The sequence below is a fragment of the Desarmillaria tabescens genome (genome assembly GCF_030435595.1).
Source record: "Desarmillaria tabescens strain CCBAS 213 chromosome Unknown EV420scaffold_82, whole genome shotgun sequence".
Taxonomy (NCBI): domain Eukaryota; kingdom Fungi; phylum Basidiomycota; class Agaricomycetes; order Agaricales; family Physalacriaceae; genus Desarmillaria; species Desarmillaria tabescens.
The window spans coordinates 83,892-101,534 of record NW_026848381.1 but is presented as its reverse complement, the minus strand read 5'-3'; the positions used below and the strand labels follow the sequence as shown (position 1 = coordinate 101,534).

Below are 17,643 nucleotides of genomic sequence, written 5' to 3'. Positions count from 1 at the left end.
ACTAGGATGATGTTCCCACTCAAATTACTCTCCCAAGTTCATGCAGGGTGGCTCGGTTACGGTGAATGACGATCGTCAATGAAAGAGTTGTCCCGTCGAATCTTGAGGCTTGATATATATGATACTTCAAGCCGCATCTTTGTTCACACGAATTTGTTCCAAGTTAATCCTGGCTATGTCAGTCAGACGAAATCCGAGTCGACTCGAGTGCGTTGCTGGCAAGCACAGCAAGTACTCAGCTGGTCGGCAACCAGGCATGATGTAATGCTGTTTTGTCGTTCGACGGATGGCGACCTGCTGGTCCGTGTGTCCTTGTTGTTTTCCCTCTTTCACCGGTAATGACAACGACGACTGTATATATGCGAGCTCAGCTCCGTGATGTCGATGAAAAACCATGACTAGGACTTACATCGACGACAACGAAGTAAATATTCTGTCCAGGCATCCCAACACGCCTATTGCGCCCTTTGCCTACCACCTCTGAAGATCTGAACGTAACCTTGCTACCCGCATCCGACTCCCGACTGCCATCTCTCTCCTTCCCTTTCCATATACCTACGGCCGTTCCATGGTACAGCAACAGATCACCTCTCTCCGTAAAGACCTCTTCGTCCGTCTGCCCTACCTCCCCTCCCGCGCACTCTCTCCGGGTGTCCGTGCACCTCTCATACGCATGCATGTCCCGTCCTCGTCGCACTCTACACGTACACACATCCCAACTACACGCCCGCACAGACTAGAACCGGCCTCGTTAGTATGAAAACCTTTGCAGTGACAGGACTTACTTTCGTCAATCTCCCTATTCAGTGCCACTTTGACTGGTGCACATCGCATTAACTATAGACCATTAGCCTTGTGTTCGTACAATAAAATGATTATCCTTACCTTTGAATCCTCGTTTAAAATCCGCCTCAAGATGAACGGCACGGCACGTCTTGTGGCGGGATGTCTGTGTGCGGGGGAGATATATCGTCGACATGGCCGGTGTAAGGAAGACTGCAGAAAAATTGAGATAATGAAAAAGTAGATCAGAGGGTAGAATGTGCACCTTGGCTACCACTATCCCTTCCTAACACTGTGCAAAGCAACCAGCGAGCGGTGCCGGCTTCAGGGCCTACGCAGAGATTAGTTAGCTCATGATTCAAAAAAGGTTGATCGAAGTCCTTGCGTCAAGAAAACGAAATCCTAAGCCATATATCTTCACTGTAACGTCTGTCGTTAGTCTAGAGACTCGCAAAATAAGGAAACGAATCCCAAAACAATGTGAAGCAATCTACTGGCAGAAACGACTACTAAACTCCTCATCACCAAGCAAATTCCGGTATTGATGTTGGGAAGGGTAGTTCCAGTCAAAAAAGGGCGAGAATGGACCGCCACTGGCTACAACCAACAAGGCAAACATCCAGCACATCGAGCTAGACAAAGCCCGGCTGCGATGATCTCAACGAGGAACACATGCTCGACACTCACCAGCCCGAGTACTAAGGGAGTGTGAGTGCCCGGGAGTGCCGAGTATTCCATTGAAGCAACCTTTATTTATGTCTTTAGATCAATCATATGCGGAGGAATCAATAGACTCACCTCGGCAGCGATAATTATTAGCGCACGCACCACGCTCAACCCGTGCGCGGCAACCTGAACCCAGTCTTAATCCAATTCGGCGCCCTCCCAGCCTCCAAAATCCATCCCTTCTAGTCCTCAGGGAGAGCATCTACGCTTATCGTCGCGCAAGTCAAAATCCCGGATGCTGGATTCCTGACTCGATTGCATAGAGGATAGATGAGAAGGGAGCATAGTGGTGTCGCCGGCAATCCTATTGATGCTGCTTTGAATTCATAAAAGTGGCTGTATGCTGTCTCGGTGGCGAGCTTGATGGCAAGAGAGACGATATTAGATATAAGGAGAAGAGAAACGACAACAAACCAACTCACCACGTTCGACCGTGTACGAAATCCCGCAGTTCAGAATACTACCCAATGACATGTTAGCTCGTGAAAACGCAGTGAATATAGGCAACGTACCTTGAACTACACCGTGATGGAAGCGTTTGGTGCATCCTGCCAAGCGAGGAATTTTCAACGCTATTCCCGTTTCATTACTCCCGACCCATAATCATCTCCTCGACCCATCCACATACGACTTGCATCCCATCTCAGTCCAATTCGAGACTCCCCGACGTGTGTCGGTCCTAGGTGGCTACGAACTCTTATTAGTTTGAGTAAGCAACGTTGAGAGTCATTTTTATTATGGCAAAGGAGGTCGTGGAGGTGTATCACATAGGCACGTCTGATGAGTTAGTCGCCGTCCGACGACTCAGGGAGAATGACTGATTGCTATAAAAAGCTGGAGATGGCTCATTAAGAGCACTGACACGTACTTAATGCTTACCAATCCCGAGGGTGAGTCTGGCGAGTGTGGGCGCTTGCGATGATCCACACTAAAAATAGCACAGTCTTCTGTGGGGAAATTTACGAGGTGGGGAGGAGTTATGCTGAGTGGACTTGGCGTCGCACTGCGAGGTCTCCATTCGAGTGATTCTCATGTTGTAAGGTTCGCCATGACTTGGTTTTTTTGGATGAAAGTAGGATGAGATGGTGGCAGGCGAACGCCATCATCAACTGATTCCACAAGTAGGTTTCCCACGAGTATTTATCCTTAGGACTCGGAACAAGCTGCACACATCATCGTCTTCTCACCGAGGGGTTGGCATTTGTGGAACCCATCATGCTATGGGACTTCCCATATACGTGTCAGCCTTGCTTTTCCCTCGTACCGTCATCTTTACCAAAGAGTTTCTGTGGTAGTTAGCACCAACAACCATGACCAACGAAAGAGGGTTAGTTTCGCTTTCACTGTTTCTTCCTTTATATCCGCGCTCATGCGACCTTGTAGTAGTCACCAGATGCTTTTGATCCATGGTTTGTGTCATGTACATTCAAATACTTGGTCTAGCATTAATATGCTGTACAGAGCTCGAAATCGTCAAGATCACGCCTACAAAAGAGTCAAGGTTTCGCTTGAAAATCACTGCTGGAGACAAGAAGAAGAAAACAGAAGTAATAAAGATCGATGGGGTCGGTGTCCTGCCGAAGTGGACCCAAAATTTGACGCTGTAAGTTATATATGCACCCATCTCATCTTGGTGGATGTCTCACAATTTCACAAGTGAGTTCGACCCTCAAGCCATGGTTTTATGGGAGCTTTACGGTCGTCTGTGGCTGAGCCCACATTTCAAGGTCCTTGGCAGCGCTGAGAAAACACTTGGAGAGTTGTTTGGAGGGACTAGTACGAGTGCGTGCTGTATTTCTTTCTTTATTCTAATAGATGCTGATTTTTTCTGTAGGTGCTTATATACACTTATCCAATGGATCTTCCGAGGTCGCAGTCCTCAAAATATCTTGCAAGTTGGGCGGTGCCAAGGGTGTCATGATCGATGTCGTCCCTAACATCGAGAAACCCTCAGAAGGCTCTAAGCTTCTGGATAGCAACGACACTCTGGACACGGTGCTCAATGCCGTGAAGCAGATGATCGATGTTCTCGCGGATGTAAGCGATACTTTGCAAGCCAATTTATATAGCTTAACAAACCTCTTCCCAAGGTGCACCCTGCGGCTACCATCGCTTGGGGATTTCTGTCTATCGGATTCAAAGTGGGTTGTCGACGGTGTTCCCAGTGCATGGATATATTCATATCATAGATACAGGTCTTAAAGAGGCAACATGACACGAATCAAGCTATATGTGATCTTTACACAGACATGATATCAGCATATGATGCATTCAGCAAGGATGATATCTTAGAGCAGCGTGTTCGATTACAGGGAATTTATAATTCCTTGTTCAAGCAGACCATCGAGTGCGCCATTTTCATTGAAGGCTATACAAAAGAGAGCGGGATAAGTATGTTTTTAAGTTACATTCATCTCACAATATCTGACGATTCTTTCAGAGCATCTCTTCGAGATGGATATATCGGGCCAAGCCGAAAAATTTCGTCAGGCTTTCGTCGACCTGAAGAGCCACTTGAGCATGGGATATGCAAAGGAGGCAGTCGTTGTCACTCTTGGTGTCCAGAAAAGTGTGGATGTTCTGGGTGCGCTGTTTTCCAGCTGCAGTGCTTCATGAGTACTGACCATTAATACTTTTAGTCATGAGAGATCAGCTACGAGATCTCCATCCGTCTCGAGAGCTAGGCCCAAAGTCGCAGTGTACACAAGGAACTCGTGTTGAGACAATTAACACGATGATGTCGTGGATTGTCCAGTGTGACGGCAAAATGATGTGGTGCAAAGGATTGGCAGGGACGGGGAAGAGCTCTTTGATGGGAACCCTCCACGACTTGCTCACTGCGGACATTGGAGGACGCAGTCGGCTTGCGGCCTTCATTCGATACGACCGTATTGAGTATTCAGATGCCAGCAAGTTAATCAGCAGCATCGCATATGCCTTGGGAATGTTCGATGACCGCATCGGGACCGCAATCTCCAAAGTTATCCAGACATCGCGGTCAGTGGCAACCATGTCAGACCCGTCTGCTCAGTTTCGGCTTCTACTTCGTGATCCGCTTGAATCCCTCCCCAGTCTTGTCGATGAGGGTCCCCTGGTAGTCATCATCGATGGATTGGATGAGTGCGATGTATCTAATGAAATGTTAGCTGTACTCGCCGAGGGATTTGGTCCGAAACTTCCCTTTATGCGACTCATCGTTGCCAGCCGACCGATTCATCGCATAGCTACGGTGTTCGAGGAACGGGACTGCATATCCACACTCCATTTAGATACATCCTCGGAGGATGTAAACCGTGATATTCAATTCTACTTGGAAATCCAATTTGCAGCTATACACGAGGATGCGTTTCAGGAGAAATGTAAAGAGCTGGATGCCATCAATGGACTGACAGCACGGGCGAGCGGTTTATTCATTTGGGCAGCAACCGTTGCGAAATTTGTTCATGCATTTCCAGGGATATCAAGGCTTCAGGCTCTCCTAGCCACAGATATCCCTAATGATGCGACCGAGGCTCTAACATTCTTATATCGCACCGCTTTGAATACTCTTGTGTCTGAAATCCCGGGTAACAATGCGGACATTAAAAAGTGTGTGTGTGCTGTTCTCGGCGCTGTTCTGGTGGCCGAGACGCCTCCGGGGATGACAGAGGAAACGCTTGATGACCTTGTCCTAGACCAAGGCAGTCCTCCGTCGCATCACATCGTGTCTATGCTAGGAAGTATACTCAGTCCTGAAACTGAGGACTCACCCATCCGACTCATACACAAGTCTCTCGATGATTTCTTACAGGATCGGAGCCGATGTGGGGACGAATGGTTCGTTGATGTCACTTTGCACCGCGTGACACTAGCCAAACGGTGTCTGACTTCATTGACATCTTTCCTTCTGGAGTGGTCCAAAATCAATTCACATAGCTCGGACTTCATCGCTGTACCAGAGTATCTTTCCCGATATGCACTGTTTGGAGCATTGTGGCATATTAACGCCTTCGACAAGACTGGCTTAGAACTCTTTGCGTCCTTTTTCCGTCGCCACTTTCTTCCTTGGTTGGATGTACATCTATTTATTGGATCTGGCTCTGTCCTTCCAAACATGGCGATGTTGCTGAACTGGTCTAACGTACGTGGCGTGAAATGAGCTTTATTTCCCGAACTAAATCATCTTGGTACTAGCAATTTGATGGCACTGAGCCTCGCACTTTATTCTACCACGCTTATCTGTTTGCGTATAGAGCAATAGAGGACGGAGGGCGATCTACGTTAGGACCATCATATGTTTACACTCGCGCGATGTGTCTTTCACCGTCGAGTAATGTCATTCGCAAGACCTGGGACTTGGAGCAGTCCAATGTTTCGGGTGAACCTGTGTTCCCTGACAAAGAGCGCCTTCTCTCTTGCATGATACGTGGCCAGCATCCCTACTATTACACTCTTCCAGACTCCAACACTCTCATGACCTTAATGTTGAGATAAGCGGTAATTCTCCAGCCGCTCACCCGGATATAGCAGGGAACCCTCGCAAACAGGCGAGGGTTGTCTTCATTCGACTACCTATTTATCTACTCGCCGTGTACACTAATAGAAGCAACAGGATGTAATAAACGAGTTCTTGCCTGACTAACCCTGACAACCGATGATCCCGACGTCAACTGCGCTGTGATGCGCGATACTTGAAACTCCAACACACCCCCGCAAGTTCGCGCATCAATCCCAAGAAAAGAAAAGAAAAAACGAGAGGAGAAAACATACAATGTACACCCCCGGAAGGTGAACACCGTGGTGGGAAAAATATAGCCTAGAAAGTGGCATCGGAGTCACTCTCATAAGCCAACCCGGCGAAGTCCGCCGCCGCAGTCTTCCCCTTTCTCGACTTCCGCCACTTTGCCCTCTCCTCACAATCCACCTTCAAGTGCCCAGGCTTATCGCAAAAGAAGCAAATGGGGTCAACTCGACTGTTGCCCTTCACCTTTCCGCTACGAAAGGCGACAGCTGCAACATCACCATCCTCTTCCTTATCTACCTCGGTGCGTTCAGGAGCAAGCGACGCTTGACGCGTCTCCTCGTTGAGCAAGCGAACGATCACATTTGAGAGTGTGAGCTGGTCGGGTGGCGTCGCGTCGAAGTTGATAATGACATTTTCGTAGGAAGGGGGGAGTCCCATGGTGAGCGCGAGGATTAGATCTTGGTCGCTGACGTCGATACCGGCTAGTTCCATCGCCTTCGCCATTCGCCTGATCTTTCCAACCCAAGCCTCCATGCCCTGGCCCTCAAGCATCTTCGCCGTCAAGAACTTCCTTCGCAAAGACAAGCTCGTTGCAAAGCCCTGTGCACGATGCACAGTCTGCAAGTTCCCCCAGATCTCCCGTGGGTCCTTCGAGTCCATGTGCGCCAGCTGCCCGACATCCACCCTCAAAATCATCTCAGCCCTCGCCTCCGCCATCTTCTGCTTATCCCGCGCCTTCAACTTCGCCGTGACCTCTGCCAAGACCTCCGACTCCGACTTCCCATCCCCATCAACCTCAATCTCGACAATGTCAGTCCAGAGCTTCCGACGTGTGAGCTCGGCTTCCATCATCACTCGCCATTCCGCAAAGTTTCCGACCGATAACTTGGGAAAACGCGCACCAAACAACTCGTCCGACATTTTGCTCTATAGGCGATCTCGACGCGGCAAACAACGAATGTGGAGAGCAAAAAACGAACAACTGGACCGTCTCGTGGACCAGCAAAGCGAACGACCAGACCGTCTCGTGGTCTAGCAAGTGACAAAGGTGATCTCGACACCAGTGTCGGGGTGGCGGTGTAGCGATAGTCTCGAGAGTCAGCACAGAGAACGAGAGCGACAAGGACTGTGGGTTATGCTGCCTGTTTGTGTTGAGATAAGCGGTAATTCTCCAGCCGCTCACCCGGATATAGCAGGGAACCCTCGCAAACAGGCGAGGGTTGTCTTCATTCGAGTACCTATTTATCTACTCGCCGTGTACACTAATAGAAGCAACAGGATGTAATAAACGAGTTCTTGCCTGACTAACCCTGACAACCGATGATCCCGACGTCAACTGCGCTGTGATGCGCGATACTTGAAACTCCAACACTTAAGAACCTCATCATCATCCGTATTCATCCAGCAATGGGAGATCGACACGGGACGACAGAAATCATCGCCAGACATGCACCATATTATTCAACTTCCATTTTTCAGCAGTTACGAGTCTTATACCGTCTACACGTATGGACGGTCAGTACTCTTGTTTGAAAAAGAAACTTTGACACCTCCGCCAACATCAGAATGGATAATGCTACCCCAAATCCCCAACTATACTTCACAGGAGACCATCGGTACCGCTTCATGGCTTTGCATCGGTCTCTTTGACTCCCGAACTCAAACGTTCAAAACGTACCTGTTGTCGCTGCCTAACACCAAGGCCGTCTCAAAGGAAGTATATGACAATGGCATCGTCCTCGCACATAACGCTGGATTTTTTATGAAGATTACCATCTGTCAAGAAGACAACTTTGTATGGACATCAATTCCGGCACATCGAGAATTACAAATTAATCGAAGTGGATCAACAATTCTATTGAGGTACCACAATGACACTATACAGCTATGTGATGCACGGACGGGTGCTGCTGTCTTTGACTCCCTTCACAGTGATAAATACCTGGTTGGTGACTCTGATGATGGAACAAAAATTGCGCTTTGTGACTTGAATTCGGATGTGACGAGTGTATTCGACATGGCCTTGGGTGGTAAGGTCATTGTTGTATTAGATGGTCGAGTGGGAAGGGTCTTGCTCTTTGGAGAAAAGATTACCTATGAACTGAACAAATGCCTAATCATCCAAAGTTTGGAAACGGGTGACATCCTCTTTCGCCACGGCATTCCCGAGCATTGGGGGCCGTATCATATAGATGCTACTCCAGATGGAACGAGAGTTATCACTTATAATTCACGCACATGTATGGTATGGGACGTTGGAGACTTATAGTACAGTATCAGTACCTCAATTACCATCTATTTCTTTTGAAAATGTCTATACATTTCAACTCTCAGAAATTCTTATGCCGATGTCTGCTTTTCCTGTCCCGTATCTTCCCCTACAGCCATGCCGCTCTCGCAATGATCAGATCTCATCCCACGTATTTTTGCTGCAAGGAGGTATACAGGTAAATGAGTCATAGGTGCCACAATCTCTCGTGATTCGAAGGCTTACTCTTTCTCACTTGCCCTGGCTGCTCTCTACTCTACTCTATGTGGACGTCAAAATACGTTTTTGAAAACAGCCATCGATACGAACGATCAAAATGCAGCAACGTGGTTTCCCATGGGGGAAATGTTCGTATAAAAGGTTTGGCTTCCTTCGACAATGCTTCGAGTCCAGGTCTTCGCTAGCCCGATGATCTTGGAACAGATACGACCCGACGAATAGCTCTCGTCTCCATCACTGCAGGCCAAGTTTTCCTTCTCCGTTCCGTTTATCAAAGAAGTCAGCCAATCTCTACCAGTTCCAAAGCTGTGTCCAAGGATTAGTCGAGCTAGCCATTTGCCCGTCTACATGCGCAACCATCACTCCAAATCTCCTCACGACAAATGGCAAGGAAAAAAGACGAGGAAAGCACTCGACGAGGATGTCCAATGAGAAGAGAGAGCGCTAATTGACTGCCCATTCGGGAATTAGCATCCCGGCATCCTAGACAGTGGCGCGCGCCATTGAGGCCATCACTCCGAGGCTGTTGCATGCTTCCCAGTCGTAAAGATGAAGCCAGAGAAGCCAAAGTCGGTGGGTAAGGTCCATTCTTAACTGCTGACGTAGACTGTCTTTGAGGAGGTACATCGGTTGCAGATTCGTCCTTTGTGGCAGAGAAGGGTGGCGAGTCGAATATCGATGCTACAGATCACCTTGCACCCCTGCAGAATTTGGGTGGCGCGGGCTGTACTGTATTCAAGTCTGTGATATTGAAGGGAGATAAGGCACGGGAAAGTGCTCCCGGTTGTGGTTCTATGGTCGTGCTGTTAGACACTCGAGGGGGATCCTCGTCCAAGTCAGATTGGAGATCACTGTCTTCATCATAGGAATACTAGTAGATGCCAGGCAGAGGATCATCCTCAGCGTGAGAAACCGTCATACCTAGAAATAGAGTATATATTAGTGTTCATGAAAAAAGATAGCGCCTGGACAAAGCTTACATCTCTCCAAAAGCGCGTTGCGGCCTTTCAAAATGCTGCTGCTTGCATAAATGGGGCAGCAATTCTGGGTCTACGCGAAAAGGGCATAAATTTGACATCAACAGGAAATTCGCCGTCGAGGGTGGCTCTAATCGGCGTGGAGAAGATTTGTTCGAGGGACTTCGGAGGAAGGCTCTGAACCCGAAAGGGACAATGGTGACGACCAGATCAATGAAGAGTTCGCCCAATGGAAGGGGAATATCGCAGCGTCCTAGTGAGATTGTGCTTTGCTTTTGGGGTGCGCAGTCTTCCTCCAGCACAGAAAGGACACAGCCTTCCCTCCTGAATGGCGCATGAGTCGAATAGCTTCTGGGCGGAAAACCAGCCAGACCTGACTGAAGCAACGCGCGCACATAACCACACTGGAATCGATAACGATGGATTGCAGTCTTCCACCTCCCCGCCCTTTACTGACAGGGGTAGTTGCCAGACAAAGATCGAGCTTGAAACTCCATCCCATGCCACATGCAGGGCTACAGAGCAGCCCAAAGTCATTGTCAACCTATGATAGCGAATGCGGACTTGATCTGTAGCGGACTCATGGACGACAGCTCATGTCCCACAGAATCTGGGTTGATAATCGGACACGGTGATGATAAGGGAGGTGAATAGACCCCTGGAGAAGTAGGTGACAAGTTTGGCGTGTAACGCGTTAGCCTTCGGAGTGCTTGGCGTCGACTGGTATATATCCTCCGGCTCCGTTGAATGGGAGAAGGTGGAAAATCTACAACATAGTCAAAAGGAAAATGGTATGAAGTTGGCGGCCTGAAGGCTGCAAATCAGCCATGATGGATGAGATCTTGAGGTCCGGAGGTTTGGACTTGCTTTGAATATGTGTCTGCATAGTAGAGACACCAAGAATAAGCGTATCTATGGTTGAACACAGTAAGTATCTTTGTACGTGACTATGGGTAATAAATTTACTTCGTAATAAGCTGGACAAGGATGATGTTCCCACCCAAATTACTCTCCCAAGTTCATGCAGGATGGCCCGGTTACGGCGAATGACGATCGTCGATGAAAGAGTTGTCCCGTCGAATCTTGAAGCTTCAAGCGGCATCTTTGTTCACGCGATTTTGCTCCAAGTTAATCCTCGCTATGTCAGTCAGACGAAATCCGAGTCGACTGGAGTGCATTGCTGGCAAGCACAGCAAGTACTTGGCTAGTCGGCAACCAGGCATGCTGTAATGCTGTTTTGTCGTTCGACGGATGGCGGCCTGCCGGTCCGTGCATCCTTGTTGTTTTCCCTCTTTCGCCCATATTCGCCAGTGACGACAACAACGACTGTATATATGCGAACTCAGCTCTGTGATGTCGATGAAGAACCATGACTAAGACTTACATCGATGACGACCAAGCATATATTCTCTCCAGACATCCCAACACGCCTATTGCGCCCTTCGCCTACCACCCCTAGGCCTCAACGTCAATCTTGCTACCTGCATCCGACTCCTGACTGCTATCTCCCTCCTTCCCTTTCCATATACCCACAAGGCGAACATCCAGCACATCGAGCTAGACAAAGCCTGGCGATGATCTTGACGCAGAGCACATGCTCGACACTCACCAGTCCGAGTGCTGAGGGAATGTGAGTGCCGGGAGTGCCGAGAATTCCATTGAGGCATTCTGTATTATGTTTTACATCAGTCATATGCAGAGGAATCAATAGGCTCACCTCGACAGCGATAGTTACTAGCGCACGCATCACACTCGACCCGTGCGCGGCAACCTGAACCCAGTCTTGATCCGACTCGGTGCCCTCCCAGCCTCCAAAATCCGTCCCTTCTAGTCCTCGGGGAAAGCGTCTACGTCTATCGTCGCGCAAGTCAAAATCCTGGATGCTAGATTCCTGACTCGATTGCACGGAGGATAGATGGGAAGGGAGCGTAGTGGTGTTGCCGGCAATCCTATCAATGTTGCCTTGAATTCAAGAAGTGGCCGTATGCTGTCTCAGTGGTGAACTTGAGGACAAGAGAGACGACATTAGATATAAGGAGAAGAGAAACGACAACCAAACAACTCACCGCGTCTGACCGTTTATCGATATCCACCATATTGGTGACCCTCGATGTGTGTGAAATCCCAGAGTTCGGAATACTACCCAATGACGCGTTAGCTTGTGAAAACACAGTGAACATGGGCGACGTACACTGAACTACACAAAGGGGCCGTGATGATAGCACTGAGTGCATCCTGCCAAGCGAGGAATTTTCAACACTATTCCCGTTTGATTACTCCCTCCCCATAATCACCTCCTCGACCCATCCACATACGACGACTCGCATCCCATCTCAGTCCAATTCAAGACTCCCTGACACGTGTCGGTCCTAGGTGGCGACGAACTCTCGTTGGTTTGAATAAGCGATGTTGAGAGCGATTTTTATGGAGGCAAAGGAGGTCGTGGAGATGCATCGCATAGGCACGTCTGATGAGTTGGTTGCCGTCGACACAGAATCAACGGCCGTGTCCTTGAATAGCTCTGTGCTCAGCGTGTCTGGTGTCAAAACAGGTAATTTTCGCCTCCCCTCGAAAGTACTGGTGGTATTGGTGAAGTCGGCAGCGAATCGTGGGTCAAAGGGGACATTGTCGAATCTTCCGTCCTGAGAACTGGAGATGTTAACGGACAGTTTTGCGAGCGCGTCTTTTGGACTGAAAGGCGATGGCGGCGTTGACATCCGAGTTCGGCCTTTCCTCATCTTTAGCGGCACTACCCCTCATTCGTCCTTTTCTCCACCGGTAAGATCTCCTTCGCTTCTTTTCAGCATGAACCTCAAGCGCAAATTTTCACAGCATTGATAGCGGGTACAATGCTAGGTGAGAATATAGTCATTAGTCGCACCAGTATCAAAAAAGAGACTCACCCAAAGAATCAAGTCAAAAGTGTGCTCCCTCCGCAGTTGCTCTAACAGGGCCTTGGTTACTCGATATACGGAGTAAGCTCAGCAGCGACTAGCTAGGTATAAATGAGTATTGGCATGGACCAATGAACACTACCACATACCTGGTTCGTCTTCCCTTCCATAGCGAACACCGGCCGATAACTGTTGCAGCAAATGAAAAACGAGGAGAGGAGAGTCGACGAGGTTGCCATTTGAGGTGATTCTCAAGTAAGGCTCGCCACGACCTAGTTTTCTTGGATGAAGCCGGACGAGATGGCGTGCCAGTTCAAATTGATTCCATGAATAGATGTTCCCACGGTATTTAAACTTAACCGAGAGTATTTATGAAGCTGTACGCAACATCATTTTCTCACCAAGGCGCTTGTGGATTGCATGCATTCAGATGCTGTTGGACTTCCATGCACGCTGTCAGCTTTGCCTTTCCCTTGTACCACCATCTCTGCGGTAGTTAGCACCAACAACCATGGCCAATGAAGGAGGGTTAGTTTCGCTTTCACTGTTTCTTCCTTGATTGATGTGCTCATATGTCCTCGCTGTAGTCGGATCCTTTTCATTCGTGGTTCGTGTCATAGATTTGAATACTTGGTCCAGCCTTATGTAATGTGCTATATAGAGCTTGAAATCGTCAAGGTCGCGCCTACAAAAGAGTCAAGGTTTCGCTTGAAATCACTGCTGCCAACAAGAAGCAAAAAACAGAAGTAATAAAGATTGATGGAGTCGGTGTCCTGCCGAAGTGGACCCAAAATTTGATGCTGTAGGTTATATATACACTCATCTCATCTTGGTGGATGTCTCACGATTTCACAAGTGACTTCGACCCGCAAGCCGTGGTTTTATGGGAGCTTTGCGGTCGTCGTCGGTGGTGGCTGAGCCCACATTTCAAGGTCCTTGGAAGCGTCGAGAAAAAACTGGGAGAATTGTTTGGAGGGACTAGTACGGGTGTGTGCTGTATTTCTTTCTTTATTCTAATAGATGCTGATTTTTCTGCAGGTGCTGATATACATCTATACAACGGATCTTCCGAGGTTGCAGTCCTCAAAATATCTTGCAAGTTGGACAGTGCCAAGGGTGTCATGATCGATGTCGTCCCTAACATCGAGATTCGAGAAACCCTCAGAAGGCTCCAAGCTTCTGGATAGCAATGACACTCTGGACACGGTGCTCGAGGCTGTGAAGCAGATGATCGATGTTCTCGCGAATGTAGGTGATATTTTACAAGCCAATCCATATTGCTTAACAAGCCTCTTCCCAAGGTGCACCCTGCGGCTACCAATCGCTTGGGGATTTCTCTCTATTGGATTCAAGGTGGGTTGTCGACGGTGTTCCCAGTGCATGGATATCTTCATATCATAGATGAAGGTCTTAAAGAAGCAGCACGACACGAATCAAGCTATACGTGATCTTTACACAGACATGATATCAGCATATGATGCATTCAGCAAGGATGATATCTTAGAGCAGTGTGTTCGATTACAGGGAATTTATAATTCCTTGTTCAAGCAGACCATCGAGTGCGCCATTTTCATTGAAGGCTATACAAAAGAGAGCGGGATAAGTATGTTTTTAAGTTACATTCATCTCACAATATCTGACAGTTCTTTCAGAGCATCTCTTCGAGATGGATATATCGGGCCAAGCCGAAAAATTTCGTCAGGCTTTCGTCGACCTGAAGAGCCACTTGAGCATGGGATATGCAAAGGAGGCAGTCATTGTTACTCTCGGTGTCCAGAAAAGTGTAGATGTTCTGGGTGCGCCGTTTTCCAGCTGCAGTGCTTCGTGAGTGCTCACCATTGACACCTTTAGTCATGAGAGAACGGCTACGAGATCTCCATCCGCCTCAAGAGCTAGGCCCCAAATCGTGATGTATGCAAGGAACGCGTGTGGCGACAATAAACATCATGGTGTCGTGGATTGCCCAGTGTGATGGCAGGACAATGTGGTGCAAAGGATTGGCGGGGATGGGGAAGAGTTCCCTGATGGGAACTCTCCATGAGTTACTCACAACGAATTTCGGAGGACGCAGTCGGCTTGCAGCATTCGTTCGCTACGACCGTATCGAGTATTCAAAAGCTAGCAAGTTAATCACCAGTATCGCATATGCCTTGGGAATGTTCGACGACCGTATTGGGATGGCCATCTCCCTAGTTGTCCAGACATTGCCATCGGTCGCGACCTTGCCACCGTCTGCTCAGTTTCAGCTTCTACTCCGTAATCCGCTTGAATCCGTTCCTGATCTTGGTGATGGAGGACCTCTGGTTGTCATCATTGATGGATTGGATGAGTGCGACGCATCTGATGATATGCTGGCTGTCCTTGCCGAGGGATTTGGTCCGACACTTTCGTTTATGCGCCTCATTCTTTCCAGCCGACCGCTTCATCGCATAGCTACGGCGTTCGAGGGACGAGACTGCATATCCACGCTCCATCTAGATACATCCTCGGAGGATGTCAACCATGATATCCAGTTCTATTTGGAGCGAGAGTTTGCAACCATACGCGATGATGCATTCCTGGAGAAGTGTAATGAGCTAGATGCTGTCAATAAACTGATGGCACAGGCGAGTGGTTTATTCATTTGGGCAGCGACTGTTGCAAAATTTATTCATGCATTTCCGGGAATATCAAGGTTGCAGGCTCTCCTAGACACAAAAATCCCTAGAGACGCCACCGAGGCTCTAATAACCTTATACCGCACGGCTCTGGATACTCTCGCGTCTGAAATCCTGGGTGCCAATGCGGACATTAAAAAGTGTGTGCGAAGCGTTCTAGGTGCTGTGTTGGTGACTCAGACACCTCCAGGGATGACAGAAGACATCCTTGATAACATTGTCCTACTAGGCGAAGGCAGCCCTCCTTCGCGTCACATCGTGGCTATGCTAGGAAGTGTACTTAGCCCTGAAACTGAGGACTTGCCCATCCGACTCATACACAAATCCTTCGACGATTTCTTGCAGGATCGGAGTCGATGTGGGGATGAATGGTTCATCGATGTCACTCTGCACTGCAAGGCAATAGCCGAACAGTGTCGGGTTGCATCAAAATCATTTCTGAAGACATGGTCTCCCAAAAGTGATATGGACATCGCAGCCGTACCAGCGTATATATCCAAATATGCATTGTTTGGAATGTTCTGGTATTCCGCTTTTGACAAGAGTGACATAGAACTATTCACTTCCTTTTTCCGCCACTACTTTCTTCCATGGTTGGAGGTTGTTGTCACGGATGGCGGCGTTCTCCATTTTGAAATTATGGACACGATCTGTCGACAATATGGACAAACACGCATACCATTCGAAGTCGATATCCGTGATTCGGACACTATCCACTGTGTTCTTCGAAGTTCCGCTGAGTTTTACTGTCACCTTCACCATTCTAGCAAAAGGAGCCTCCTCGCCGGAAAGGTCACACTTGAGTGTATGAAACTCAAAATGACATGGCCCCCCGAGCCCCACGTCAGGCACTCGGGGATTGAGAAGTTTGGCTGCGATGAAATGACAACTTCCCGTCACTTCCTCTCCACTCCGAGTCCCTTCTGCTCCTTGTCGCCTCCGCCTCCGGGCTTCAAGCCACCTCCCAGCTACTGGTTGCCTACCGGCGATAACCTGAACATCGAAGGTGTGATTTTTGTTGACGCTGATGGGACAAGTTATGGATTCAAGATTGACAATACCACATCGGTGCCTCTTTATGTTTCGATGTTCTATTTTAATGTCAGTTCTTTGAGCATTTGTACGTAGTCCTGTTGGTCTTCACTCCTTGCTTTACTGACCAGATCCTGCCTTTTTTAGATCCATTCTATCAACCGGGAAGTGCAAAAAATGGTATGGAAAATACCGTTGATGCCTATTACGATTTCATGCTTTATCTTATCTTATCAACGTCATCGTAATCCTGCTATGCTAACTTTCTGTTCTTGATCGCATTCTACCATGCTGGTATCGTGTGTTTCCCGCACCGTTACAGACTCTTGTAGTATATTTAGAACGACTCAAACTGTATTTAAGTAGCTCGACTGCAGGTCTTAAACCTCAGTCTCGAACTAAAGTTTATTCACCCGATAACTTAGTCTGAACTCACTCTCGCTAAACTAAGCGGAAGCTCCCTGCATGCAAACCTGCGAGCAACATAAAGCGCCTGACCGAAGTGCGAGTCACGCTTAGTTGTTTGATCTTGTTTGTGTAATCGGTCGCTAACAATTAGTTCGAGACTTTCTTACTCCTCATCAATAACCACGTTGACGAGCAGTAACGAATGAACCCTATTGAACAATACCTCACCGACCTCTTTGGACTACAAGGCTTTATTGCCATAGCCTATCTCGCATTCCTATATGGATACGAATACCGACGAAACCAGGAGCCAGTCTCCGAAGAAACTATCCCCGTCGAAACCCCCAACCCGGAGGCTAGATGACCGGACACACCCCCTCCCGACTACGTCGACGACCAACCAGAACCAACCATCCACTTCATCTTCATCACTGACGACGAGTGGATCACAGAGGACTCCGACACAAGCGAGTCCAGTGAGTCCGACTCCGAGATGGAAGGATGGCCCGCACAAAGAGGCCCAGTCATTGAAGAAGAAGAAGAGCGGGGAATCTACGAACAAGGGATGGACCAGCGTGTTCTCTCTACCATTACCGAAGAGGAAAGCGAAGGGGAAAGCGAAGGAAGCGACCCCTGGAATGCACCATCCCCCACCTCCACCGAAAACTCAGCTGCCAACCCTGGATATGATTCAGACGGACAGCGCCTCTATCAGAGAGGGCTTAGATACAATTTGGGAGAAAGAAGGGCGACTGAAAATGGAACTGGAAGCAGTTCAGCTGAGGAAAGCAGCGATAGAGAGGAGGACAGTGACAGCGACAAGCTCCCAGGGCCGCGCAACAACTGGTCCCCTCCAAGGCTGGACTCACGAGGAGAAACCTGGGGCAACTACTACGCCCGTGACGACTCTTCCGACGACGAAGGAAGTTACCTCAACTTCATCACGTGTCCGAAC

General features: G+C 48.6%; 6 protein-coding genes across 6 annotated transcripts; 4 read left to right on the top strand and 2 right to left on the bottom strand.

Moving 5' to 3' along the window:
- Window positions 1-126: 126 nt before the first annotated feature.
- Window positions 127-1,411, bottom strand: EV420DRAFT_1486175 (uncharacterized protein; the record flags this gene model as incomplete). Its single annotated transcript, XM_060470353.1, has 7 exons — window positions 127-351; window positions 410-555; window positions 642-698; window positions 786-818; window positions 886-996; window positions 1,049-1,114; window positions 1,294-1,411. 7 exons carry the CDS (start codon window positions 1,409-1,411, stop codon window positions 127-129), a joined length of 756 nt encoding a protein of 251 aa, XP_060323364.1.
- A 1,408-nt stretch (window positions 1,412-2,819) lies between these two features.
- EV420DRAFT_1733548 (uncharacterized protein) lies at window positions 2,820-5,822 on the top strand (the record flags this gene model as incomplete). The annotated part of the gene is made up of 10 exons (XM_060479960.1): window positions 2,820-2,836; window positions 2,896-2,918; window positions 2,953-3,112; window positions 3,167-3,291; window positions 3,344-3,546; window positions 3,579-3,650; window positions 3,699-3,900; window positions 3,950-4,093; window positions 4,149-5,629; window positions 5,742-5,822. The coding sequence occupies 10 exons, from the start codon at window positions 2,820-2,822 to the stop codon at window positions 5,820-5,822; spliced, it is 2,508 nt and encodes an 835-aa protein (XP_060323363.1).
- A 1,857-nt stretch (window positions 5,823-7,679) lies between these two features.
- Window positions 7,680-8,501, top strand: EV420DRAFT_1650768 (uncharacterized protein; the record flags this gene model as incomplete). Its single annotated transcript, XM_060478494.1, has 1 exon — window positions 7,680-8,501. One exon carries the CDS (start codon window positions 7,680-7,682, stop codon window positions 8,499-8,501), a length of 822 nt encoding a protein of 273 aa, XP_060323362.1.
- A 2,287-nt stretch (window positions 8,502-10,788) lies between these two features.
- On the bottom strand, window positions 10,789-12,830 carry EV420DRAFT_1486172 (uncharacterized protein; the record flags this gene model as incomplete). Its single annotated transcript, XM_060470352.1, has 11 exons — window positions 10,789-11,023; window positions 11,082-11,143; window positions 11,179-11,254; window positions 11,307-11,365; window positions 11,415-11,646; window positions 11,764-11,836; window positions 11,889-11,932; window positions 12,083-12,339; window positions 12,365-12,508; window positions 12,601-12,651; window positions 12,741-12,830. The coding sequence occupies 11 exons, from the start codon at window positions 12,828-12,830 to the stop codon at window positions 10,789-10,791; spliced, it is 1,323 nt and encodes a 440-aa protein (XP_060323361.1).
- A 272-nt stretch (window positions 12,831-13,102) lies between these two features.
- On the top strand, window positions 13,103-14,501 carry EV420DRAFT_1733535 (uncharacterized protein; the record flags this gene model as incomplete). Its single annotated transcript, XM_060479959.1, has 9 exons — window positions 13,103-13,119; window positions 13,179-13,198; window positions 13,270-13,393; window positions 13,448-13,578; window positions 13,630-13,698; window positions 13,757-13,944; window positions 13,993-14,194; window positions 14,244-14,387; window positions 14,443-14,501. The coding sequence occupies 9 exons, from the start codon at window positions 13,103-13,105 to the stop codon at window positions 14,499-14,501; spliced, it is 954 nt and encodes a 317-aa protein (XP_060323360.1).
- EV420DRAFT_1733533 (uncharacterized protein) lies at window positions 14,502-16,075 on the top strand (the record flags this gene model as incomplete). Its single annotated transcript, XM_060479958.1, has 2 exons — window positions 14,502-15,619; window positions 15,693-16,075. Coding segments are annotated over 2 exons (1,116 nt in total). The 3' UTR covers window positions 15,694-16,075.
- Window positions 16,076-17,643: the final 1,568 nt, after the last annotated feature.